General features: G+C 37.7%; 1 protein-coding gene across 2 annotated transcripts in view; it reads right to left on the bottom strand.

Moving 5' to 3' along the window:
* Positions 1 to 436: 436 nt before the first annotated feature.
* The window catches only part of LOC135474991 (chloride channel protein 2-like), a 35,466-nt gene continuing 9,019 nt past the window's right edge, over positions 437 to 26,883 (bottom strand). For both annotated transcript variants that reach the window (XM_064754712.1, XM_064754713.1), the window contains exons 3-25: positions 24,349 to 24,480; positions 23,930 to 24,058; positions 23,065 to 23,198; positions 22,486 to 22,563; positions 21,850 to 21,928; positions 21,337 to 21,462; positions 20,877 to 20,961; positions 20,131 to 20,232; positions 19,695 to 19,779; positions 18,905 to 19,057; positions 18,311 to 18,380; positions 17,073 to 17,186; positions 16,160 to 16,257; positions 15,662 to 15,777; positions 14,213 to 14,346; positions 10,868 to 11,235; positions 9,817 to 9,952; positions 8,349 to 8,425; positions 7,846 to 7,884; positions 7,149 to 7,190; positions 2,352 to 2,456; positions 1,864 to 1,950; positions 437 to 1,385 (exon numbers count right to left, since the gene is read on the bottom strand). In XM_064754712.1, coding sequence (XP_064610782.1) covers positions 1,206 to 1,385; positions 1,864 to 1,950; positions 2,352 to 2,456; positions 7,149 to 7,190; positions 7,846 to 7,884; positions 8,349 to 8,425; positions 9,817 to 9,952; positions 10,868 to 11,235; positions 14,213 to 14,346; positions 15,662 to 15,777; positions 16,160 to 16,257; positions 17,073 to 17,186; positions 18,311 to 18,380; positions 18,905 to 19,057; positions 19,695 to 19,779; positions 20,131 to 20,232; positions 20,877 to 20,961; positions 21,337 to 21,462; positions 21,850 to 21,928; positions 22,486 to 22,563; positions 23,065 to 23,198; positions 23,930 to 24,058; positions 24,349 to 24,480 — 2,669 coding nt within the window. In that variant the 3' untranslated portion in view covers positions 437 to 1,205. The remainder of the gene's footprint in view (positions 1,386 to 1,863; positions 1,951 to 2,351; positions 2,457 to 7,148; positions 7,191 to 7,845; positions 7,885 to 8,348; positions 8,426 to 9,816; positions 9,953 to 10,867; positions 11,236 to 14,212; positions 14,347 to 15,661; positions 15,778 to 16,159; positions 16,258 to 17,072; positions 17,187 to 18,310; positions 18,381 to 18,904; positions 19,058 to 19,694; positions 19,780 to 20,130; positions 20,233 to 20,876; positions 20,962 to 21,336; positions 21,463 to 21,849; positions 21,929 to 22,485; positions 22,564 to 23,064; positions 23,199 to 23,929; positions 24,059 to 24,348; positions 24,481 to 26,883) is intronic.

Raw genomic sequence — 26,883 nt, 5'->3', positions numbered from 1 at the left:
CAGCCAAGACTGATGATGGCCCAATCAACGGTGCATGACACAGCCAAGACTGATGATGGCCCAATCAACGGTGCATGACACAGCCAAGACTGATGATGGCCCAACCAATGGTGCATGACACAGCCAAGACTGATGATGGCCCAACCAACAGTGCATGACGCAGCCAAGACTGATGATGGCCCAACCAACAGTGCATGACGCAGCCAAGACTGATGATGGCCCAATCAACGGTGCATGACGCAGCCAAGACTGATGATGGCCCAATCAACGGTGCATGACACAGCCAAGACTGATGATGAACCAATCAACGGCGCATTACACCGCCAAGACTGATGATGGCCCAACCAACGGTGCATGATACAGCCAAGACTGATGATGGCCCAACCAACGGTGCATGACACAGCCAAGACTGATGATGGCCCAACCAACAGTGCATGACGCAGCCAAGACTGATGATGGCCCAACCAATGGTGCATGTCGCAGCCAACACAGATGATGGCCAACCAAAGGTGCATGACGCAGCCAAGACTGATGATGGCCTAATCAACGGTGCATGACGCAGCCAAGACTGATGATGGCCCAATCAACGGTTTATGACGCAGCCAAAACTGATGATGGCCCAATCAACAGTGCATGACGCAGCCAAGACTGCTTTAGGATATTCAGCTAGAATCTGGCTGTACAGTAGAAGATCTGGTGAAATTGTAGTAAATTCAGATTATATCATAGCTAACAATGTGTACCTTAGATAAAATAGGACGGCAATTTTAAGAGAGAACCACTTAGCATTCTTAGTTCAGTTACATCTCTACCACATGCATATATGCAAATGCATTGATAAGTACGCATCCTAACAGAGTTAAAGTAATATACTTCCATTGCACCATCAGAAAACCACCATTTTATCAAGCGATTTCTGACACTGAAAAGTATGCCATGAACAAAGTATGGGGGCACATTTTCAAAACTCTTGCATATCATGTGTATAAATACCTATGGCTGTCTGTCACTCTGAAATCTCTTAAAGCCTTTCTTAACACAATGTACTTCAGAAAAAAAGAAAACCACGAGGCAGGGAAAGGAGGTACAGGGTTATAGAATAAAGTACCATTATGCAAACTACATGAGTAAACTGAAATATAAAGAAAATTTGAAAACGAACGAAAATGTGACCAACAAAACTGAGCAGCACTTGTTAATCAGTGTCACGAGATCTTAGCTGTGTTGGAGTCTATGACCATGGATGTGTCTGTATGTCCATCCGTCGGTGTCACCACTTGTAACTGAGCGGGGTCATCCAGCTCTATTTCATCTTCATCCATATTCTTTCCACCTTTTTTAGAATTTTCCTGTTCCTCCAATCGTCCTTGGATAGCATGTCGCAACTTTGATAAAAAACAGCAGCAATTAATAACTTCCAGGTTGGTGTTTGACGCCTTAGTCTATAATATTTCACTGCTAAGACAGTAGCTAAATTCAATGTTGAAGCGAACAACTGTCTACATGCTTGATGAATCTCTTCATGGGCATCTTTACGTAATCCAACTATTGTAAATGGCCCAATATTTGGGCCGTAAAAGTTCATTCTTAAAGATAAGTTATTGTCATAAAGATTACTTTTGGAGCTGAAGCATACATTTTTCCAGTACAATATCATGCCTACCTTTTAAACAAAGCAATGCATGGTTTAACCATGTCCCAAGCCTTTCATCTGCATTTTTATACAGGATGCAGAAAACAATGGGAAGAGACTACTCAAAAGAAGTCATCTTTTAACCTTTGTAGACAATTCAGAACTATCTGTCAATGGCTCCTTCACTATATTTTTATTACACTGTGTCATGCTTAAATTACTACACTTACTTCTTTCAGGGCTACAACTCCCACCAGCTTGCCGGTGTTAGTCACATAGGCATGATTCAGTCCCAGCAGAGAAAACAATGAATGGACCTACCGGTACATAAAAGGGTGAAAATGTTTACCATCGTTTAGAAGATTAAAAATAGCGCTGGGCAAATAAATATCAGTTTTGTTGCTAGTGACTAAACTTGACTTGGTATACCACATACTTCATGACCCGAATTTTCACCCACAAAAGTGCAATTTTTGATATCATAAATATCATTTTTGGTGCTGAAATGTACATTTTTCCAGCAGAATATCATGATGCCTTCCAAATTAACCAGCCGTAAAATATTTTTTCAGAATCATTAGCATTCTCAGAATACAGTAAATTGAGCAAGTTAGTCATGGACAAAATTTCAGGCGATTTTGCTACAAAGTGAATTATGACCATAATTTGGTGAAAAGTCCCTTAAACATGTAGAATTTCCAGATGAAATCTTTTATACCTTATGTAGAGAAGTCCTCTCCACTAACTGGAATGGGGCTGGGTCAATCTGACAGCCATCAAAGTTAATCCTCTGTTTTAACTGCTCCTCTTCCCAGGCCTCTTGCTGAAAAAAATTTTGTTATCACATGAAAGACAACTTTGTTTTGACCAGGAAATCTAAAAATGACTGTCATCATTGGGTCTTTATGTTTTACAATGCAGGCTCCCAGTGTTTATTTATTTACTTCTTTATTTATTTGTTGTAAGGGTACCACTATCAGAGAGTAAAGAGGAGAAATAACTGGCTTGTTTCAGAAACATGAAGATGTTTGAATACATTTAATACATATACTTGAACAAACTAGACAAATAATACAACTGACAATAATATAACAAGATAACAATACAACAAGAAAATTACAAATTTTCCATCTGTATTTGGATGCTGTAAGATTATATATATATATATATATATATATATCTTTGGCTGTACATAACCTGTCCCCAAAATGGGAAGCATATTCTAGTAAGTTTCCTTCTGTTTCTTGGTCCAAGATACGCTCCTTCATCAAAGCTTAAGGACCTCTAACCTCATGACCATATACCAACTCTAATGGCCTAAACCCAGTGGACTCATTAGGAGTGTCCCTAGTGACAAACAACACAAATGGAACCCCTTTGTCCCAATCTTCAGGGTATTCCATGCAATATGGTCGTAGAGCACACTTCATGGTTTGGTGGTATCGTCCCAAAGCCCCATGGGATTGATAGTCATAAGCTGTGAATTTAAGCTGTTTACTCCCCAGCCCATACATAACTTTGTGAAATAAGTTTGACATCAAATTTGACCACTGGTCAGATTGTATCTGCTTAAATAAAGCCATACTTGGTGAAAAACTGTAACAGATTATTAAGTATCTGAGGAGTCGTTATCTGTTTCAGTGGGGTAGCTTCCGGAAATCTCGTAGCTGTATCCATAATAGTCAGAAGATACTTGTATCCTGACTTAGTTCTGGGTAATCAATGTGTACTTTGGTAAAAGGTTCACCAAAAGCAGGAATGGGAATTCTTACACTATGCTGGGGATTTCCTACCAGTTGACAGGTATAACATGTCTCAAAGAAATTAACCACATCCTTGTGAATCTTAGACCAGTAAAAACGACGAGTGATTTTACTCTCTGTCTTTCTAATGCCTAAATGTCCACCTATTGGAATCTCATGAGCCATCCTAAGTACTCCCTGTCTATAACTTGGAGGTAAGACAACTTGATTAAAAATTGCCCAATCATCGTTACCTGATACATGTACATGAGAAGTCTATACTTTCTTCTCACCAGCTCATCCTCAATGTAATAACCTACAGGTACATCAGCCATTTCCTCCAGAGATAAAGCAGACTTACTTAATTCCCTTAATTCGGAATCTGACTGTTGTTGCTTAACCACATCAGATCAAGAGAGCACAAGTCTCTCTAACTCCTGACCATCCTATACCATCAATATCATGAAAGAACATTTCAGCCAAATTAATATTACCTGCTGAATACCCAATGGTAATAAAAGAATTGTATTCCATCTCCCTACCTCTTTCCTATGATCTGGTAACCACACAAGAGAGAAATGGAAACTCCTCCTGCAGGTCTTCTGTATTTCCGTCCACAATCGGAAAACCACAGACATGAGGACACGCCTTAACTTTTTGTCCTGCTAAGTCATTACCCAGCAAAATGGAAAATACTTTCCACAGGCAAAGTATCAACAAGCCCTATCGTTACTAAGCCAGTAACTAAATTAGAAAGTAGGGTAACCTCCAGTAATGGAACAGACATAAAATTTCCATTAATACCCTGGATGAAAACATGACTATTGGCCTTATCAGAATTTACAGGAATCACATCTACTAACATCAAAGGCTGACTAGCCCCAGTATCCCTAAGTATACAAACAGGGGAGGAAACTCCATTATCAGTAACCACACCATCCAGCACGAATCCCCAGTTTGTCCATGAAGTCTGCCCTACTTCCTAAACTTGTGGTTTATGATAGGACCAACAGTACCTATCTGTACCTGTGGCCTCACTGGTATACAAGTAAAGTTAACAATAGCTACCGACTTTTTCTCCTTTTTCCTTTCCAAGACTGGATAATAGATGTCTTGTGGTTTTACAATAACCACAAGAAGGTGGACTTACATCTTGGGGTTTGGACTGGAAGATGTTCTTGTCAGGAGAAAAACACAGATTTGACTTATGCTTCTCACCCGTCCACTTTTCAGTACTAAAATTTGAAGTCTTCTTATCAGAATACCACTTCTTCTGAAATTAGGCTGAAATTTTTGTCCATTAGTGTTATGAATGACCCCATATTCAGCTGCAAAACTTGGAGCGATCTTAACGTCCTTGACCTTCTGTTCACCTAAATAAACCTTGACCTCATTAGAAACACTATTCTCCCTTCATTGTTCAAAAGAATGATCTAACTCCATAGCCCTGTACCAGCTATCAAACAGTGTTTCTTTGCCCCTGGTAAATGCCACATAAGTTTCACCCGACTGTTTCCTTATCTATCTGAACTTCTGTCTGTAGGCCTCTGGCACAAGCTCATAAGCAGATAAGACCACTGCCTTAACTGTGTTGTAACCTGAAGACTAATCTACCGACAAAGCATCATGCACCTCTGTAGCTTTACCTTAAACAGAATTCTGCAGTAACATTGTCCCATACCTTTCAGGCCAGCAAAGCGAACAGCCACTTTCTCAAAGGACAAAAAAACCTTTCTGCATCCTTATCATTAAATCTGGGCAGTAATCATGTGTTTTAAGCCAAATCAAATCCTTGGTGACTATGACTAACAGCTTTATTATCACTACTTTCACCCTGGAGTTCCTTCAGTTTGAACTGTTTCTCTCTCTCTCTTCCTTTTCTAATTTTAAGTTCTCCAACTCTTTTTCTTCTCTTTCCCTTTCCCCTTATCTTTCTTTTTCCCTTTCTCTTTCTTTTCTTTCTTTTTCTTCCTTTTCTAACTTAAACCTTTCCATCTCAAACTGAAGTTTAATCAACTCAATATCACCGCTTTGGCCCTAATAGGTAAAGTATTACCTAAATTCATGTGTTTGCTAATCGCATCCACCATTTCACTTTTTCTGCCTTAAGACTCTGGCTTAAGTCTAATTCAAATTTGTCAGATATTTTCTTAAATCTGCCTTTTCTTAACTCAGACATCTGACCAATCCTCAATATCAAGGAATGAATCTACATTAAATTCCTCAGCCATAATGACAAAATATAGTGTGCAAAGAAACTATACAAATAGTTGTACAAAATGTGAATCTGTTTGATCCAAAACAGGAGCCAAAACACCACTAAACAAGTTGACAATCAATGTGCTATTATCTAGCACAAGCAGGTTTTAGTTTAGACAAGCCCCAGATATGTAAGGTTACCACTATCAGATAGTAACGACGAGAAATAACTAGCTAGTTTCGCCCTCAGATAAGCGATAGGCCTTACACAAGATCAAACAAAGAAACACAAAGACGTTCGAATAAGTTTTGAACAAAGAAGACAAAAAATACAACCGACAATAAAATACAAAACAATACAAATAATTACAAATATATCTACATAGTATTTTACAGCGTCCAAATCCGGATTGAATATTCTGGCTTCCAAAGGCAATCCATGTAAATATAGAATCCACAGTTAAGATGAATTCCTCAATCCACGGATGACAGTTCGATAAGTGGTTTATTCCCCAACTGCTTGAGAATGTGTAACTTCTCAGGGTGGACGATTTAACAGTAGCATCCGTGATGCCAAGCTGTACATTTACCCGGAAATATACACAAAGTCACTTTCAGGGTAAACTGGCATGAAATGCACCTAATGGCACAAAGAGACAATGAGCGATACAAGCTCCCAAATAACATCTCCAAAAATAGCAAGTGGTGAAACACAGCCTGACAAAGTGCTGCGCACAGAAAATGGTGTACGAATGTTGAATGGCGTTCAAGCCGATATCTCCAAACCCAGCAAAATCCTTCAAAGTGAATGACAGTAAATATGACCGCTCTCAAATGGACTCAAGAACATGCTCACAAGTTGATTTGAATGAATGACTGCGAGCTTCACAACTCCGTTGCTGATATTTATAGACTAATGTAAAAAAAAAATTCTGGATGGTTTGATTGTAAACGTGCTTACAACACCGATACATATTTCCAGAATGTACACTCTATTTACACTGACATTAATCTCATAAACACCGACGAATCAAGAACGCTTGACTGAATTACAGTTCATCCTATAACATACACAAAGGGGAAAAAGACAAAAAAAAATAATATATAATACAATGTTTAAAGACGGGGTTCATAACATTGTACATTGCTAAAAACATCAAAAACAAGGTAATCAGAGATGTTACACATTGCAACACATGTCACTTGAAAGTCAAGCCATAAGCACAACAACCGGTGGGAAATCTGTGCCACAGACTGTAATGACAGTAATTAAGACAAGCAGCACAGATTTCACACCGCTTGTTGTGCTTATGGCTTGACTTTCGACTTGAAACTATTATTCATATACATTCATGCAATTCAATTTGTTAAGAAAACAAAACTATTTATATCTTTTAATATATGATGGGTGTTTAGCTAGCTCTATGGTGGAAGGAAACAGCGAAGAGACAACAAAACTATATCAGTATTGAAATGTGGTTAAGTCTTCTCCTCTTGGGTTAAACTCTGTGATGTACAAAAATTGGAGTGTTTGTTAACCAGTTTTATCCCATACACATGAATAAATACCTTACCTCATGAGGAAGAAGGGTTTTCACTTTAACAGTTTCTGGTGGCTGGAAAAACACAACATATACACACATGTAATACAAATCAATCAGTGATCACTGTTTATTGATAATTTGATATTTGGTTAATATTTAGCGAAAAAAAACATGTCTTAATATGATTTCACAAGGCTAACCTGAATCAAACGCTCAAGCAAAGTTTTGCTAATGAAAAAATGATGAAGGTGTTTGGAAATAATTCCTGATAGCTATCTCTCACTCTTCAGTTGAAACCTCATAGAACAGGAATGTACAATTTATCTTGTTTAAGTACAGTTTAATAACATAGATGATTTCAGTACACCAATATGAAATTCTTCATCACACAGATTAGTTTTTTATTTCATTTGTGTTTTATGCAGAATATTTCACTTGTATAACAGTCACCAGCATTATAGTGGGAGGACATCAGGCACATCATGGTTGAAACCCATGCCAATTCTCACATTGATGGCAGATCTTCCTACGTACATCTACTACCAGAGAGGAGGCCAACATGAGCTGGACAACAATCTCACAACAATGCTCTAGCATCCTAGCCACCAGTTCACGGAGGACCACAAACATAGACTACATGTAGTTCATACAGCTCACACAATACATAATCAAACTATTACTGTTGTCAATACACAACATAGATAAAACAAAACTTCGGTATACATACCAACTGGACATGCTTCTTACAAGCAGCATCATTATTGCTCTGGAAAAGAAGGAAGAACAAGCGAAAATGAAACTGAAAAATTTTGGCCTACTACTACTTCGTATACTGTATTTATACTCTCCATGTTTTCTTTATTGCATAATGAAACATAAGCTGCATGTTTTTTTGTTTGATTTTGGTTAATACCTTTTTATTAATCTGAAGTCAATAAAAACTAAACTGCGATTTGTCATAATCCCTCACAGATTTAAAACTTCTGGAAAATTTTTCTTTGTATTCTTTCTAATCTCTTTGTCAAAATTTTTTTGATATCGTGGCCACATTTCACAGCAATAGTCCAGTCCACTATTAACAAATGTGAAAAACAAAAATACAAAAAAAAAAAAAACACATTTTGTTAGCTAATCAATGTGTTCGTTAAAGGTACAGTTTGCTTGTAACATGATGCCAAGATCAAGATATGCATATATCACAAACCAAAGGTGTCAAACTTGTCTGAATACCTGGTAATAGTAAGGTACATCTTCAACAATACCGGGTCTGCTTTGGTCAGAGAAACTCTTGTACAAGTTGGCTAAATCTGAGAGAAAATACCACAAACAAGACATTAATGGAGCCAGTGATCAAAAACAGAGGTTAGAATAATTAGTGGACATGTGTGGACTATCGTATTAAAATCATCACAGTAAATGGATCAAATTCATTGTCTGTATAGCCAGCTTGGCCAAATGCTTACACCATTGCAGGACGGGGACGAGCAGTATCTCTAAAACATGACACCTGAGTCTGCGAACATCGCCCTGACCGAGCGCCAAACTATAAGAAACACTGGCCCTTTGAACACAGAAGAGAACTGATACTCTTTGGTTGGGTATCAGGCGTTTTTGTCATTGTCACATTATTTAATACCTATGGTACTGGAGAGGTCATAAGTTTTGTTACATCATTATACATAGCTATAACATGGCAAAATGGCATCATCAAATGAGTAGCCAGGTATTGACGATTGTTGGCTATTTATTTGGTTGATAAGTGGTGTAGAATTTTTAAGATGTTTTTAGCACATTTCTGGAATACTACTTTCTGGAAATAAATCGGCTTTAGTGGCTGACTTTATGTTCACTTTAACACTGATTCTATTACACAAAACATAATATGTCTTGAATCTTCTAATTTAGTAATATGGGCATCCTCCTCATGTCATTGTGCTTAACCTGAGTGCAGTACGTTTTCAGATACCGAACATTTACCTCAACAGTGAGGACAGAGCGTGAATTTTGTAATTTATGGTAATTAACATTGCTTTCACTGTTACAGGAGGCCCAAGCTTGTGGCATGACACTGATAGCTAAACATTTATCCCTATGGAGACAGTAATTATGACGGTCAGAACATGCCTACTGTAATTCTTCGAACTTTTCATATGTTTGCAAGATGTTTATTAAAGCATATTCTGAGAGCAGTATTCTGTGTAGATTGATAAAGTAATACTGCTTGAGAAGCCCTGAAATTGGCTTACCCAACCGATGTGGTTTTATGTCTAAAATCAAATTAAAAAGGTGCTTCAATTCCACGAAAAGTGGCTCTTTCACATGCAAAATGGTTGAGGAATTAGGGTATATGTACCTAGTGTTGATTTGTTAGCCTTAATATCTGCACAATTCCTATACTGTTACACTCAATGCTTAACACCTCTCTTTATTCACCTCTCCATGTTGCTAAGCTAGACATTTTTACACAAATGAGTGTGGAGTATAAGTCTCTGCAGTGTTTGAAAATTTGCTCAACCTTTTATTCTTCTGCTTAGCAAATATTCTGACACATACACAGACCAACATTCTTTACAGTTCTCATGCAAATGTGTCGTCCTGACAAGCATCATTATTCCATCTTATTGTTCTATTATGTCAATGGAAACTACAGTATATCTACAAGAACATTTCTATCCAAGGGAGATAACTTCAGTCTGACCTTTTCTGTCTGGCGTTGGAGAAGACCTTGGTGTAGATCTGGGGGATTTCTTTAGAATTGACTTTAGCTTTTTCTTTGGTAGCCTCAAACTGCCGCTGTATGTGCTTTCGTAGTCTGATATTTCATCTCCCGATGTCTGCAAGTTTTTGAAAAACAAAGTCATATATTTATTCCTTTACTTGTTTAACTGCCATTCCAAGATGAAATTCAATTCTACAATAACTTTAAGTTTACAGGTGGAAGAATTCAGCCAGAGGTAACCAGACACTCCTCAAACCCATGTGACAAACCTGTAAATGAGCCAGAGCTAAACTGAATCACTTATCCTAGTCCACAGTGTCTTCAGAGCCGAGCGTATATGCTCTGCTTTCAATCACTACCCTTTGCTGGTAATGGGTAAGAGAGATTAAAGTATCCAAGGAAGAAACAGTAATGATTACCACTAAGACATGGTTCTAAACACTGTACTATGGAATGAGGCCTCATGCATCTAGCTGATTCCAAATAAAGTAGGCTTATATTTATTTATTTATTTATTTGATTGGTGTTTTACGCCTTACTCAAGAATATTTCACTTATATGACGGCGGCTAGCATTATGGTGCAAGGAAACCGGGCTGGGCCTGGGTAAAACCCACCACCATCCACAGGTTGCTAGCAGACATTTCCACTTACGACTGGAGAGGAAGCCAGCATGAGCTGGACTTGAATTCACTGCGATGGCATTGGTGAGAGGCTCCTGGGTCATTACACTGCGCTAGCGCTCTAACCAACTGAGCCAGGGGGCCTAAAGTAGGTTTATAAGACATATATAAATATCTTTATTCATCGATGGTCACACCATCAGTTTATAGTGAAACTATTCATCCCCTACGCCTTCATACAAAACCTTGTATAGTAACCAAAATTAAATGTACTTTAGTATCATATCAAAATTATTTTTATTATTTGATTGGTGTTTTAGGCCGAACTCAATGCTTACCGTTTGGCCACTGAGGCCATTGAGGCCCTGGAAAAGTTTATACTCTGATATTTAAAGTAGTCTGACTTACCATAATTCCATTATCACTGGCTGACGGCTGCTTTGGTATGGGCATTACTTTGTCTTCGTCTACTTTTTGCACCTGGAACCTGGCTAAGGGTCTCTGTTCTATCTTTATCTCTGGCTTAGGAGTTGGAGATGAAGCTGACAGAGCCACAGTCACGTCTTCTGGGGTGCTGACATTTCTGGCTTCAGGAGTCGGTGACTGGTCATCCTCAGACTCGCTTATCTCCCTTGTCTCGTTGCTGCGATCAATCCCATCGTGATCGGGGTCTGGGCTGGGTTCCTCCACTATCACCTTCTGTTCATGACTCAGATGAAGCATAAGCTGTCTCTCCAACTCAAATCTCTGGATAGAACCCAGCAGTATCATGGAATCTGTCAATATATTTGATATATCAATACAATGCACATGTAGCTGATGGTAGAGTATAGTCAGAGAACGACCTCTAGTACAGTATGGTGTTAACCAAGAATAAAATAAATAAATAACCTAGAATCTGGATGTTCGAAATAACCCCATCCATCCCCCAACATTTCCAAAAATAAAAGACAGAAAGCTACGAAAATCTTGAAAGAAAAAAAAAATGACAGGATGTCTTGTTGCTTCGTTTGGCCTCACAGATTGTTTCACGGGCATTTCAGTGTACAGTGACTGCACTACTGGTACATCCAGTTTGAATGGAAAAATGTAGCAATCAGAAGAGAATACAGAAAAAATCCATTATTGCACTAAGTATCTGAATGGAAGTAATTATGAAAATAATAATTGTAATTAAACTTAAGCATGAACAGGAGGAATGCTAAGTTTCGTGGAAATAGGTTCACTGTTTCAGGAAGTGTTGCATAGACAAAATCTGATCGTGGAAAAGCACCATAAGGCAAAGTCCTAAATGGCTATAATTATGATGATAGAGTACAGTCTTATGAAAATAATGACCCAGCAGTACTTAATTTCAAGTATGCACAGGTTCAGGTGAAAGGCAAGATGTATGGTAAGTTTCATCGATATCGGTGCAGTAGTTGGGGAGGAGATACATGGACAAAATCGCACCTACAAACACACAGACAGACAGAGGGTGATTCCAGTATAACGCCTCCTCTCAAACTTGGTTGAGTGGAGAACAATAAATCGATTAAAGGATTGGTGGCCAGCTTTAGCTCTTTCTCCTAGTTATAAAGATTATAACCTGTTTAACAGTATGTTACCAAGAGGGCCTCTGAGAATCGTAATTATGACTTTAAACCCACCAAAAAATAGATTTACCACCCCAGCTGATCTCAAGCCGGCTGCCTGGTAAAGAACAACAGATGACATCATAGATGGCCAACCCAAGTCTAGCTGGCCTATATAACCTGTGAATTCGCATCAAAATGATGTAATTTTCAAGATGGATTCTAGCTACAAAGAAGCACATATACTGCCGTACCAATTTGAACCCACAGTGGACGACACAGAAGTTCCTATTTACGACACAGACATCTCTGGCCAAACTTCACATTTCGAGTTTTCAAACTTTGAATCTGATCCTTGTCCAGGCATTTCCAACAGCACTAGCAATACCTACTGGTAAGCTATAGCCTTACCCAGTACTATGCCGTAGGTCTACACTTCATGTGTATATCAAATTTAATATTTTCTATTCTTTCCTTCTGTGTACTTCACAATAAATATCATTATATTCCCCAAGTGGATCACTTGAAAACTTGGTTCGCGGGAATTAATTTTTGTGCATCTAATCAAGGTAATACCGCAAAAAATATACCTACAACTGTTTACTTTTCCTAGTTTTATTACGACCAGAACTCTTCAAGCACGTCAATAAGCGTAATCTGGACAAGAGATTAAAACAACAAGTGGACAGATAATCACTATGTAAGATTGCTTTCGCACCTACTCTGAGCAGTATTCAAAGAGATATCACTTGTTTTCGCATCTTTGAGTAATTTTAAGCAACAACCAGTATTTCAGCTAGTCATTAATTCTTGATTAACACAGTCAAGCAACACGATTAGTTTTGGATTGTTTTCAGTTTTAATCTCCTCTGTCGGAGGTCAGAAACCGCTAGCATTGCTGCAGCTGTCAATTGGCCCTTGTGTTGTTGCACACAGTTCACAAATTGTTAGAAGCTCACCCATTGGTCCAAAGGATATACACAGCAAATGGGATAGCGTATATCAAAGCGACAGTCATTGGAAACCATCACATGTTTGTATCGACATTTCTTTCACTTTACCGACATACCAAAGATTGATCAAAAGATGAATGAACTTCCGCTTTGTTTTACACCCACCACGACCTACCACCAGAGTTTATATACATACATTTAAAGCCTAATTTTTTTCTCCCTGCTATTAAAATTTAGCTGACCGCTGGGATTTCCTATGCCTATTTTCTACCCGCTTGGGAAACATTTGGCTCCTTGGTGGGTAGGCCGTATAAAGCCATTCTGTCTTGTACTGTGAATCCACACCTTCCTGAGGGCCAAATCATCTGGAAACTTGAAAAACCTAACTCCAGGGTTCTTCCATGACCTGTTTTCAAAACCTTATGCAGAACAGCAAATCCTTTTGTGTCAACACTTTTGTGGCCTTTTAACACTGAACTAAATGGTGAAGCTCTGACACCTCGTAAAGGTTGGACTTGTATAACATCATTCAGCGGAAACTACTGACTGTTGGCGAAAAAGAGGCATAAACCCAGGCTCAATATCTAGTGATTATAATGCCATATTACTCAGATTAATGTATTTTTTTCAATATTTTTAACACTCAATTTAACAATACATACAGGGGTTGCTAATTATGAATAAATAACCAACCTGAATATTTAACCTGTAATACATGTATTACCAGGCATCATAAAACATCCTGATTAATAAACTTTTTCCAGATGACAGTGATCGAGGCAGCTGCTTTCCCGCAGTAACGATGGAATGATTTTAGCTTGAGGCTCTAAGGGGCTACACAAAAGGTCTATATCAATGTAACACACATCATCTTCTGCTGAGGCGCTATAGTGCTTGTCAACTGATTACAGGTTTTTTGAGAACACATATACTGAAAAGCGTGACGTGCTACATAAATGAACCAAACTTTGCTAAAACAAAAATAATTTCACTCAATTTCAATAATTTCCAAAAACTGATCCTAAAATGTACTTATTTGATTGGTGTTAAACGCCATAATCGAGAATATTTGATTTATATGATGGCAGCCAAGATAGGACCTGACGCACACTCACCTATGGAGTCCAGCACACAGTAGCCCCTGGAGCATGCTTCACCAGAGGGTAGAACCTGAAGTGTACTCACCTGTAGAGTCTACCAGAGGTTAGGGTTTGAAGCGTACTCACCTGTGGAGTCCACCAGGGGATAGGACCTGAAGAAGGACGACATGAGAAGATCTTGGAGCTCTGCGTACGTCGACACAAAGCTGATAAACTTCAGGTCCTTGATCATAATGTCCTCCACATAAACATTCCAGGCTCTGAAAGCAAACAGAAAAACACGGTCACATGAAAATGTTCTCATCATTATTATAATACTGTAACTTAAGTCACTTTCTAAACAACATCAGATATGCTCACATAATACAGTCTTACTGAAGATGACACCATTGTCAGATACAAACTAGCCTGATGTTTGTAGTTACATCTGTTATATCTAGACATATATCAGACAGAGGATTTTCACCTCTTCAATGGGAACACATTCAGCTATCAACAGTAGCAAGATATCTGGGCATGAATTTCTCCTTACCAACCTAATACAGAGCTGTTAAATAACTCCACCAATTTTGTATTATTATTTATTAATTTACATCATTTAGTCTTTAATGATACTCAAAACTATTCAGTGATATGGCAGTAGTCAGTCTTTTGTAGATGAAGGAAACTGTGCAGAGCCTTGAAAAACCACCACACCAGTTGTGTGTGACATATATTAAATCGCTGACAAATAGCCACAGCCAACTAAGGAAAAGCTTGTTTTTAATGAGTGAGCCAAAGAAAAGTAAATAAACAACTCAGACAGAAAGGAGCCTCTTGTCATGTATCAAAGAAATCTGTGAATATTTAGTTGAGACATGCATGTAGTACAAAGGCAGCGGCGACAAAACCTCCTTGGTAAAGCTACACATACAAGAAACTAAGGAATCCTGATTTCACAAATATACATGTACATGTAAACTGCAGTATTTGCCCTATAAATCTGTCCAATAAAGTGTCATTTTAGAGATAAATAAAGGTCATAAACATCACTTTTGGTGCTGAAACTTGTTTTCACCATACTTTGAAAATAAACCTGAAAACACAATTCTGAGATCAACAGATCTCTTAGAATGGAGCAATATGAGTAAGTTTGTCATAGGTTCATGAAATTGAACTTTCCAGTACAAGGTCATGTTACCCTAAGGTTAGAAAATTGAGGGTATAATTACACTGTGGGACCGGAATTGAGACATAAGTGAATGTATGGTGATGACTTGATCCAGTATTGTCAAGTTCCAAGTGAACATCGGAGTGTAATCCAGATAACCTGGTTTCTTCCATCTATAAACAAGGCCACTGTCATGTAAGTGAACATGCACAACATTTGCAAACATCCTGCATTAAATCTATGTCGTCTTACATGCAGGCCCCTTGTTATGTGAATGGACCATGTCAAGTAATACAAATTAACACACAACATCCTAGAGACTTGACAGACAGGATACAAGACAGAGTGAAATATTGTCACAGATAAATAATTCTTGATCAGTTTTAACACCAAACCAGTAAATAAATGTATGCAGCTTGACCCACCTGGACTTTGCTGACACAATATCTGGCAGATAAGGTAAACGCTTCAATTTGATGATGCTATCGTAGAAAGATGGTTGTAACTGGTGTGCTATTCCATTAGCTATTAACACAGCTATCTGTAAGACAAATCGATGTACAGATTTTGGTGATGAACAACAAAAGCTGAAACTTAACGGAGAGTTTATGATTCAAGCCTTGCCATTTTAAAAATCTAATAATTATAGATCAAAACAGGAACAGATCAATGAGACAAAAGTCGCTTTAATTTTCCATTAAACTGCTTGCAAATAAAAGACAATGTGTCAAAATGACTACTCAGTTTTTTCTTGCTTTTTATTTTCACTAAAAGAGTATGTAATTTTGTATACAAGTTGGCACCTGTAAACCGTATTGGGTTGGTCTTTAGGAACAAATTTAGAGCAATTTCCTCTTGATGGAAAATATACATGTACATCTTATAAGAAACACAATGCAGCTATCCAATGAGAAGGCTCCTACCACAGCTGGGAGGACATGGCTGATCTGACCAGTCAGCTCAAACACGATGACCGATGTAGAGATGGTCCGAGTCACACTTCCTGACAAAGCAGCTGCCCCTGGAACAGAGACAGAATGAGAACCTCTCAGAAATCAGGTTTTTCTTAATGGACACAAGAATCAAATGTAAAAACATATACATATATATGTATAATCACCAATTGTTTAGATTAAATATCCAAGGATTTGAATTAGAAGCACATAAATAGCAGGAAAAGCATGTAATCCACCAATTCAGAATATAATATCTCACTTACTTCACATTTTTCAGAGTGTTTCTACTCTTAGATGAATGCCTCACAAGAGTATTCGGTAGAACAGTACAGGAAAATGACTGACTGTGGCTTGCAAATGAAAACTTGTTTCCCCAAATTCTGCAGTATTGATTATCAATTTTTCGTAGCATCGCACTGGTTGCTAATTAGGCATGTGGTCTTACGTGGGAATGTCTGTCAGCAACCTGCAGATGGTAGTGGGTATCCCCCGGTCTGGCCCGGTTTTCTCCCACCTGGCCACAGTCGTAAGAGTGAATTATTCTTGTGTTCGGCGTAAAACACCAATCAAATAAACAAATAAATAAATAAATTAGGCATGTGCACAACCATAAAAACATACAGACATACTTATCCCATGGTACTTGTGTTGGTATTTAATGCCATACTGAAGTACCATGTGCTCAGGGAAGTTACATGTTAAACAACACTTGCTTCGGGAAGCTAGGAATACATTTGTCCCAAGCTGATGTTGTCGAGTTCACGACTACATGTATTTACAAACTTGACAGAAAAATTTCTGCTAATTGAGTCAAAAATATATTTATCTGACTGGTGATTGGCACCACTGAAGTCAAACTTGAAGTCCTGAATTAACTTACCGACCACAGCATATCCACCCGGCATTATCTTATGAACAGCACCACTGCTGCTACGGATTCCCACAGGAAACCAGGCAGCCATACTCTCTCCAACAAGGCGGCCAAACGCTGCTCCTAAATGGGGGAGCAAACAAAAAAGGTGAGAGAATTCATTCAAACAAAATCCCCACAGTTTAGGCTGGTTAAAAAATGTGTTTGAATGCAATAAAAGGAACTTCATGATTCATGATAAACTGATTCACTTCTTTTCAATTTCAGTTCAATGTGGCTTGAAACATTGAACGCAAAATGAAAAATCCACAAGTGGTATTTTCATAGGCTCACATTAGGATTGAGCCCATGCTCGGAGTGATTCGCAAATGGCGATATGTGATGTTTAGATGATGTCAGGAAGAATGCAACAATACTTACAATTACGATGTCAATGGGATGCCTTAATTATTTTTGCATAATGTGGCAATATCAAGACTGGAAACCTGTTTTCATCACATACAGCTTTGACGACAGTCCAGGCAAAGACAGGAAACCTGTTTTCATCACATACAGCTTTGACGCTTTGAGGTCAGTCCAGGCAAAGACAGGAAACCTGTTTTCATCACATACAGCTTTGACACTTTGAGGACAGTCCAGGCAAAGACAGGAAACCTGTTTTCATCACAAACAGCAAGGACAGTCCAGGCAAAGACAGGAAACCTGTTTTCATCATATACAGCTTTGACACTTTAAGGACAGTCCAGGCAAAGACAGGAAACCTGTTTTCATCATATACAGCTTTGACACTTTGTGGACATCCCAGGAAACAGGACAAAGTACCCAGATTTGTGAATGTAATAATTCAGAGCGGTTTGTGTAGAAGATGACATCAGTACACGGCCAACTGATGTCAGAACTACATCTATATATGCTTCGTTCATCAACATCAGATCTTCCCAAATACAGAATATCATCAGGTAAAAGCAACACAAAGAACATAATTATTATACATGTGTATCGACAACAAAAATGTGACACAGGCCAAGGAATACAATAATTTTTATTATTGAAAGGTAACAAGAGTATTTGAATTACATTTTACAAAAAAGAAAATTTACATTACACATATCTACATATACAAAACTCAACCGGCATATTTAATAAATGTAGTCAGGCTGCATCAAGAGAGCCAGATCATCTAAGACTGACTGGAGTGATGACCTGTCCGGGTCAAGGTAGATTAAGTGAACAATACGAATGCTTACCAACGGTGAAGACAGGAACAAATATGCCAGCAGGAACAGGCAAAGTGTTGGACATAGCCCCCATCCAAAACTAAAAGTGAAAGTATATGCCCTGTACTTGAGAAATGGGTCAATAATGAAAATATGTTTGTGATCTTGGGGCTGAATGTCACTTTCAAAATTATTTCACCGTTTCCTTACTTGCAGGCTGGTTTTCAAGTTAAGTTCATCATGCTGAATACAGCAGACATAATGCCCTGCCCTATCACAATATGCTGACACCAGGACAATCAGTAATGTCCAGTCCCTGGAAGCTGGTTGACAAGTCATGAAAGTACATGTACCAAAAAAGCTGTTTTTAAGACAATCCAAATGCATGTATGACCTGATTTGTCTTATGCGTACAGGTATATGAAGTGATAATAAACAAAAGCATGTACAGAGAAATTAATTAATAGCTGTGAAATAATCAAAATTTGCAAAATCTGCATAAATAAAGAATATAAAAGAAAAAAAAAAAAAAAACATGGTGATATTTTGCCCAAAATGTTTGGAGATCTTTCTCTTTGCCTGAATTTGAGAAATGCTAAAAGGTGGGATGAGGTGGGAACTCACAGTCATGATGATGAAGATTACAAGGTTGACATAGATGTTGGTGGCGGGATGTCGCCAATGACTGATAATCTGTTCATCTGCCAGGTCTTCTGCTTGTCCCGTAGACCAGGTGATGTTACTGAACAGTTCGTTGATGGCCTGCCGATGGGTCAGCTGAAATATTCGCAATTATCATCATTAGTAAACAGTATTAATTGTTACCCAGGATGTGCCTGGTTTCCTCCCACCATAATGCTGGCAGCCATTGTATAAATGAAATATTCTGGAGTACAGTGTACAACACCAGTTTTATTTATTTATTTGACTGGTGTTATACGCCATACAAAGCTGTACTCAAAAATACTGCACTTGTACAAAGGCAGCCAGCATTATGTTGCAGAGCCCTGGGTAAAGCAAAGACCATCTGCAGGTTGCTGTCACACCTACAACGTACCACCTAAAACACCAATCCATAAATAAATGTTAAGCACACTGTGTCAAGTAGAATCCCATCAGACTATCAGACAGAGCCAGTTTATGAAATTTAAAACAAAGATACAACATGAGAATTTTATTACAAACAAGCATTTCAGTCCAAGTATTTAACTGGATTACGGACAAGTTTTAAAGTGAAAAATCTTGACTATATGTCATCAATACATGTTGATATAAACTTTTTTTTATTTAATAATACTGAGACTAGGCACTAGATAAAACCAGTATAAAACTGCTTTTCAGATGCCTAAATGTAGACACTAAATGTAGAAATCACAGGTACAAAAGCATGGGGGGAGATAATGTGGTGACATACCTCCCCTGAGAAGAACTGACCCAAGCCCGGTGGGAAAGTGAGAGAAGAGATGATCAGGGCCACTAACCCTGGATATATAAAACGACTGAAATGGAAAAACAGTATTAAGGATGAAACATCACGGCACCGATGAAGCTGTTCCCTTCCGAAAACGTTAATTTTCCTTTGTAGTAATTGTCCATGTACTCTGAAGTCTGTCATAAAATCCCATCAATGAAATCAACACCTCCATACTATAATTTTAATCTGTTCATTAATCAGTCACAACTGGCAACATTTGAAAATAGCATATACTGCATGAAGATATAAGGCACAGTACTGCAATTCCATCCTTTGATATGGAATAGTACAAGACAAGTTACGTTTTCACACAATTGGCTAGTATTAATTAATAATGTAGGCCATCAGTATATGACACGCTTATTAAATCACTTACTTTTTCTGAAGAAATGAGGACATTCTTTTTCTCCTTCTTGTGAAGATAATAATTTTTTGATGCAGAAGAATAAATAGTGGACCAGCAAACCCACAAACAATCCTGTAATGAAGTTAATTTGAAATTGCTAATCATGTACAGATTAGTAAATTAACTCATTCATTTACAAGTACTTGAGTGCCATTTATGGCATCATGCTAATTTTCAGTGGTCTAATTACTTCATCTCCTGCTCTACTATTATTTATTTATTTATTTGATGGGTGTTTTACGCCGTACTCAAGAATATTTCACTTATACGACGGCGGCCAGCATTATGGTGGGAGGAAACCGGGCAGAGCCCGGGGGAAACCCACGACCATCAGCAGGTTGCTGAGAGACCTTCCCACTTACAGCCGGAGAGGAACTCCTGCTCTACAAAATAGGTGACAGCTACTTTTAAACAAGGGACTTACTTAATGAATGAAGTCGGCAAATGTGCAATATAATTTTCCAGTATAATATGAAGGTCTCATAAACGCATTTCAGTTACCAGTTCATATCTTTACAAGCTTCCTAACAGATTTCAGGTGATACATAGTCAAATGATTTATGCAAACTATAGTCATTGGATAATATTAAATCCAACTACATCACAATGAATATTTTGTGTAATTAACTATACTTGAGTTTAGTGAGCAAAAAGTTACACAATGCTACTGTAGTAAACATACGGTAATATCCTGTTACATATATGTTAATGCATACCCAATAGCAGCGAACGCTATAAGTTCTAGAGCATCGAATGGAAACTCAGTTCTTAGGTTTGTCCGGAATACAGCTGTTATGGTTTCTGACAAAATAGAACAGTTTTCATTGATGAAAGCGAAAAATTAACACAAAGAAGTCAGCAGTAACTTTTAAACCTAGCTAGTAAGAGCCGAACACAACAGAAGAAAACAGGGGACTGTGAATGCCAAAAAGTCAAGGAAAACCTTAACATGTCTCCCTTGACCAAAAGGTCAGCTCACAGCCCGGTCAAGTAGCTCTTCAGAAGTACAATACACAGTAACAAGCAGGTGATTATTTCAGTGGATTCTCACTTGATTTACGCTACAACACTCTCTCTGGCTTCACACTACAAATTAACGCATCTGTAGAACTCAACCAGCTCATCAAAATTCAATTTGAAATTTATTTCCCATTTGACAAGGATAACCCATCATACCTTCATCCTTAAACCAGAAGGCCAGCAGCCTGAAGACTAACGCTCCACAGACAGCCGCAAAGAAACCTCGCCAGTAGTTTCGCACAGCGAAGTACGTGGCTGTTACCTCAATACTGAATAATACACCTGCAACAACAAATGTTAATTTAGTCAACTTGTAGACAACACAGGAAAATAAAAGCTGAATTAACAAATTCCTGGATGTCCTCAAACTCCAAGCACAAACTGCAGTGATCAAAAATGTCCACCTAAAGCACAAAAGCCAGTCAACTATGACAAAGGTACCACTATCCAATATAACCCTTCTGAAAATCTTCCTTTACACAAAAGATCGTAAAAAAAAATAGTTTCTGGAATCCCAAATTTCTGGTTTCCTATGCTTAACCTTCAACAAATTATTCTGAAAGATACTCTTCTCAACCAAAGACAGTATCCGCAATGACTGATCAAGGGAGGTCACTATATGTAACTGGTTACTCTTAACATGATTCTTTGAGAGTGATTTCCCCTTACCTCCAATTGGAGCTGCAAATGTACATGCTACACCAACTGCACATGCTGCAGCCAGCATTTCTGACTTCCTCGACTCATTCTGTGAAAAGAAAACACTTACTACCATTCGTAATATCAACGTTAATAGAGCATAACATCAGACGGTACTGAGTTTTCTCCCCATGGTGGTGGATATGTCAGCTACATGCGATAGTCTTCTGGTTTACGCGGATGCCAAGGTTGCATTGTCATAGACACGCATCAGATTCTGATGCTAAATGGCCATGTGTACATGTACCAGCACACACAAAATGTTATTTTTTGGAAAAAAAAAATACTGAAACTTCAAAAATGGTCATATAAAGATCCCGTTTCTGACAAGCAGCATACAAGAGATTACAAAATACTTCAGTAGAATTTTTCTTCAATACCTACGGATTGTCCGTACCTAATTTCGGTGTTGTGAGAGGCAACCTTTTTTTCATCCCAAAGGGCACTTTAGAAAGTTGAAATAGCAAATTAGGGTACATGTTTGTCTAGTTTTGCCAAACCTCAGCACCTTTTGTCAACATATTAGAAGGGGAACATCAGTATCAGAGTCTGCATTAACCTAGAACATTGTGATAATTTTCCCTGATTGTGACACTTTGCACTCACCTCAAATATTCCCCTGAATGAGGTTATAAATTTACTCAGCAATGTAGCTACAATACTGGCAACATGGACAAATGGACCCTGAAAAAACAAACAAATGTGAAATAAAAAATGTGAATAAACAGTGCATTAAACAGAATCTAACCCCTTTTTTTCAATCTTAAATCTGAATTCAGTTAAATATACTTCAATGTTCACTAGAACAGTGTAAACCATATTTACTATTAAGTATACCATCCTCAGGTACTGCATTGATGATCATAAAATCACTAATTTACTCACTTCTTTCCCAAAGGGTAACGTGCTCCCCAATGATGAACATAACCCCATTATTTTACTCACCTCTTTCCCAATGGGTTACGTGCTCCCCGATGATGAACGTAACCCCTCTATTTTACTCACCTCTTTCCCAATGGGTTACGTGCTCCCCAATGATGAACATAACCCCACTATTTTACCCACCTCTTTCCCAAAGGGTAACGTGTTCCCCAATGATGAACATAACCCCACTATTTAACCCACCTCTTTCCCAATGGGTTACGTGCTCCCCAATGATGAACGTAACCCCACTATTTTACTCACCTCTTTCCCAATGGGTAACGTGCTCCCCAATGATGAACATAACCCCACTATTTTGGCCACAAGTGTACGGAATGTCAAATACTCTTTGAGTACAACTCCTCGCAATATTGTTTTCATTTCTGGAATTCCTGAACCTAAAAAGAGACAAGAAGTTTTGACCTAAGCTTTAAGGCAAAAGCTTCTTCATGTGACACAAATTCAATATCCACTCTAACACATGTTTACGGTGAATGACCTAACATTTTGCCCATGACTAAAGTTGCGCATTTTGCATGATTCCAAAAGTTCTATAGACCTAAGAAAGGTTTTTTTAAAAGTTTGTTGGGAGAGTAGCATGATATCCTGTTGGAAAATTGTAAATTTGATGACAGTTTAATATTTTCCCCCTAAAAATGCATATTTTGGGGGTGAATATTTAGGTCATTTACATGTACTGTATGTATTGACTGGAGTAAGAAAAAATGTTCTCTTCACAAACTATGGATTTCTACAAGAGTAAACAATTTATGACAAGGACAAAAGTGTAATTACAACAGAACAACTTCATTTCAATATCTCTATATTTACCATAGATGAAATATGATGGAAACAATATCAAACAACATGAACTTTAACCCACTTTTTATTAATTACTGTTACGGTAAAACTGTAAATAAAAGCAATAAAAGAATAAACTATATTAACAACAAAATTTCCAACTGAATAATTAGTTTCTTACTTAGACTAATCCTCCATACCTGATTTATCATCTTACACTTTTAATTATAATAATTATTTCAATTATTAACCCACTATAACCAGCCCCACATCACAACAGTGGGGTAATCTATGCCTCATAGATCGTGTTGTATCTAGAGGCGCTTACCTATAGCCTGTGGGGAGACGATATGAGTAAACCCAGTAGCAAAGAGGATGAAAACAATGGAGTATGACACCCAGGCCACAAACTGCAGCGGTAAGGAGAAAGACAGCTCTTTGTATAACCAGATTTTAGCTGAAACAAACCAGAATTATTAATCAGGTAGAGGAGTACACACATGGTAGAGATTTTCACTAAAACAAACTATTATCTGCTGTTTTACAGGTCTGTGAGCACATGTTTACTTGATACCAAACTTCTGGTGAAATACGTTATGTGACACACATCCACAGATATAGTCAATTACTTGCGTCTGATGGACACCTCCTCAATCAGCCATATATTATATGCGTGACACTATAATTTATCTAGAAGACAGAGATGTTATGTTTGGAACAACACTGTATATCATGCAAAAATCATACCTTCCTGACATTTCTCTATAACAAAATCCATGCCGAAGCTGAGCAGAGCCATTATAATGCCCAGCACAGCCAGGAAAATCCAGTCTTCTCCAAGACGAAAAAATACCACATCCCGCAGAGCAGCACAGTGTACTGAAAGAAACCATAGAAAATATTTTATATTTCATCTTTGAAGTTTCCCTATTCCTTTCACTAAAAATGACATTATGTGCACGCACAGGAGTGTTCTATTTCGACACAACCCATGCCATACTACGAATTATTTCAACAGAATTTCATGAAAAAACATGTAGCTTGGTTAAGACTTTTAAGTAGGTTTAAGCTTTAGAAAAAGCACTACTGACAAGATGCAGGAATGATCGATCATATATCTGGCCACCAATGGTTTTACAAAAAGCCACAAAAAATTGTAATGCCCTGTATAAATGATTTAATACCATTAAACTTTACAGACTTCTTCTCATAGATGAACCTGCCAATCAACAGTTTCAACAGAATCTTGGTTCATAGCTACATGTACTCTAATGCCCCACCATCCACTTCCTTTTCTGTTCAACCAGAGCTGTTTGCACAGTCTTACACACTTGTTGAAGAACACTTGCTTTCCACCTATAATGGCATTAAGTCTATATGCAACATGTGAGAAAGTGTGACAGTAACTTGCCATAGGTCAGTGGTTTACCCTGGGCTTTCAGGTGAGTTTCACCTACAAAACTAGCTGTTTATATAACTTAAGAGAAAAATTTGTAAGTATGGCATTAAACAATGAAATTAAACAATAAATAAATCTTTTTGAAGTTCTGCCTAGATGTAAACTTCTTTACATGTAAATGATTTTTTTTTGTTTTGTTTTGGTTTTTTGTCCCTTTTGAATACATGTGGATCATATCCAGTATTATGAAAACTTGAACGTTTGTCCTCCATCAAAGTCAGTCTAAAGATTAGTTGCTATGTACCATATGCATGTACATTTATGTAACAGTGAGTTAGGAATTCCAGAAGGCTTCAAGATTTAAAAGTAAATCCCAAACGGTAAGAAGAGACTGCGCACATAAGTATGACACACATTTTCCCATATACCGAAAGTAGTCAATTTTCAAAAACCTGTTTCAGAAAAATGAAAGATTATGGCTTAGTGCCATGTTTCATACAATACAGGCCACAAAACTAGGGCTTAGGAATAAGTTTTTAGTGAAATTCCAAGTAAACCAGATTTGATGAGAGATATTCCCACTTCTCTCAGCTCAATCTAGCTGCATGCCTTTTGACTGAATATCTTATGTAAGCAAGCCTTACCACTGCATTTCATGTATGTCACAGTTTACCTTAAACAATGAAAATGAATTATTTAAATGATCTTTTTTTTTTGTTCCATATACACAAATTTCTATGAAACTCATTCAGAAGAAAATATGTTAATGTCAAAGTACATAAGGTATATATTTCCTCCATCTACAACAATACATGTGTAGTACTGTAGTATACATACTAGTGTATGATTTGGCAAGCTTGTGTTGTTGTTGCTTTGTATATCTGTCACATTGTACACACACAAATAATATGCATTACTTTCCACTGGAAAGCTTATGTAATTTTATACCAACAACATCATACAATTTAGACTGGTAGAAGTGAATACAAGCACATGTTCTGTTTATGGTCAAATGATAAGACTTTCAGCCTAGCCCTCAAAAAATTTATAGTAAAAATCATGGGGAAGTAATTTTCAATGACAGTTGCCTTCATGCCAACATGCAAATGCAATACATTCCGTTACACAATATACAAGTAAGCTCAGGTATATATAAATATAGAGCCATTTTAGTTTTGGAAAACACTTAGGTTCTGTTAGACACTTAAACTAACCAAGCTGTATTCAAAATGACAAATAAATTGAACAAAATATGATGATTAACCAATAGAAAGTTTAGTTTTCATACAAATTCTTTCATTCACAAAGTTCTCACAAAGCATCAACTTTGTGTTCTTTGAAAATTCTTTTATGCAAGAGTCTCAGTATAAGCTTTAAAGTTCAGGTTCTGAACCTTAAAGTTTTTCTCTACATAAGGCTCTGGAGCTTTTTAAAATTCACCAGTGGAAATAAATCCCCAATTATGACACAAAAGTTTCAATACACCACAGTTCAATACTTAAAGTGTGTTAATATTCCATATAAATATTTATGATTGCACTGAAAATGATGTGGACTCGAAATGAACCCAGGCAGAATGCAACAATATGGCCTGCATTGCTGTTTTATTTGGGTGTATCAATGATTACATAACTGCAAAGAGCTAAATCTCAACCCCTCCCAGTATTCAACACCTCACATCTAGCCCCCAGTCATACACACAACCCCTCCCAGTATTCAACACTTCACATCTCTCCCCCAGTCACACACAATCCCTACCAGTATTCAACACCTCACGTCTAGCCCCCCAGTCATACACACAACCCCTCCCAGTATTCAACACCTCACATCTAGTCCTCCAGTCATACACACAACCCCTCCCAGTATTCAACACCTCACATCTA

This window comes from Liolophura sinensis, chromosome 9 (assembly GCF_032854445.1).
Source record: "Liolophura sinensis isolate JHLJ2023 chromosome 9, CUHK_Ljap_v2, whole genome shotgun sequence".
Lineage (NCBI taxonomy): Eukaryota > Metazoa > Mollusca > Polyplacophora > Chitonida > Chitonidae > Liolophura > Liolophura sinensis.
The sequence above is the reverse complement of the archived record's forward strand: the minus strand, read 5'-3'. Positions and strand labels throughout refer to the sequence as shown.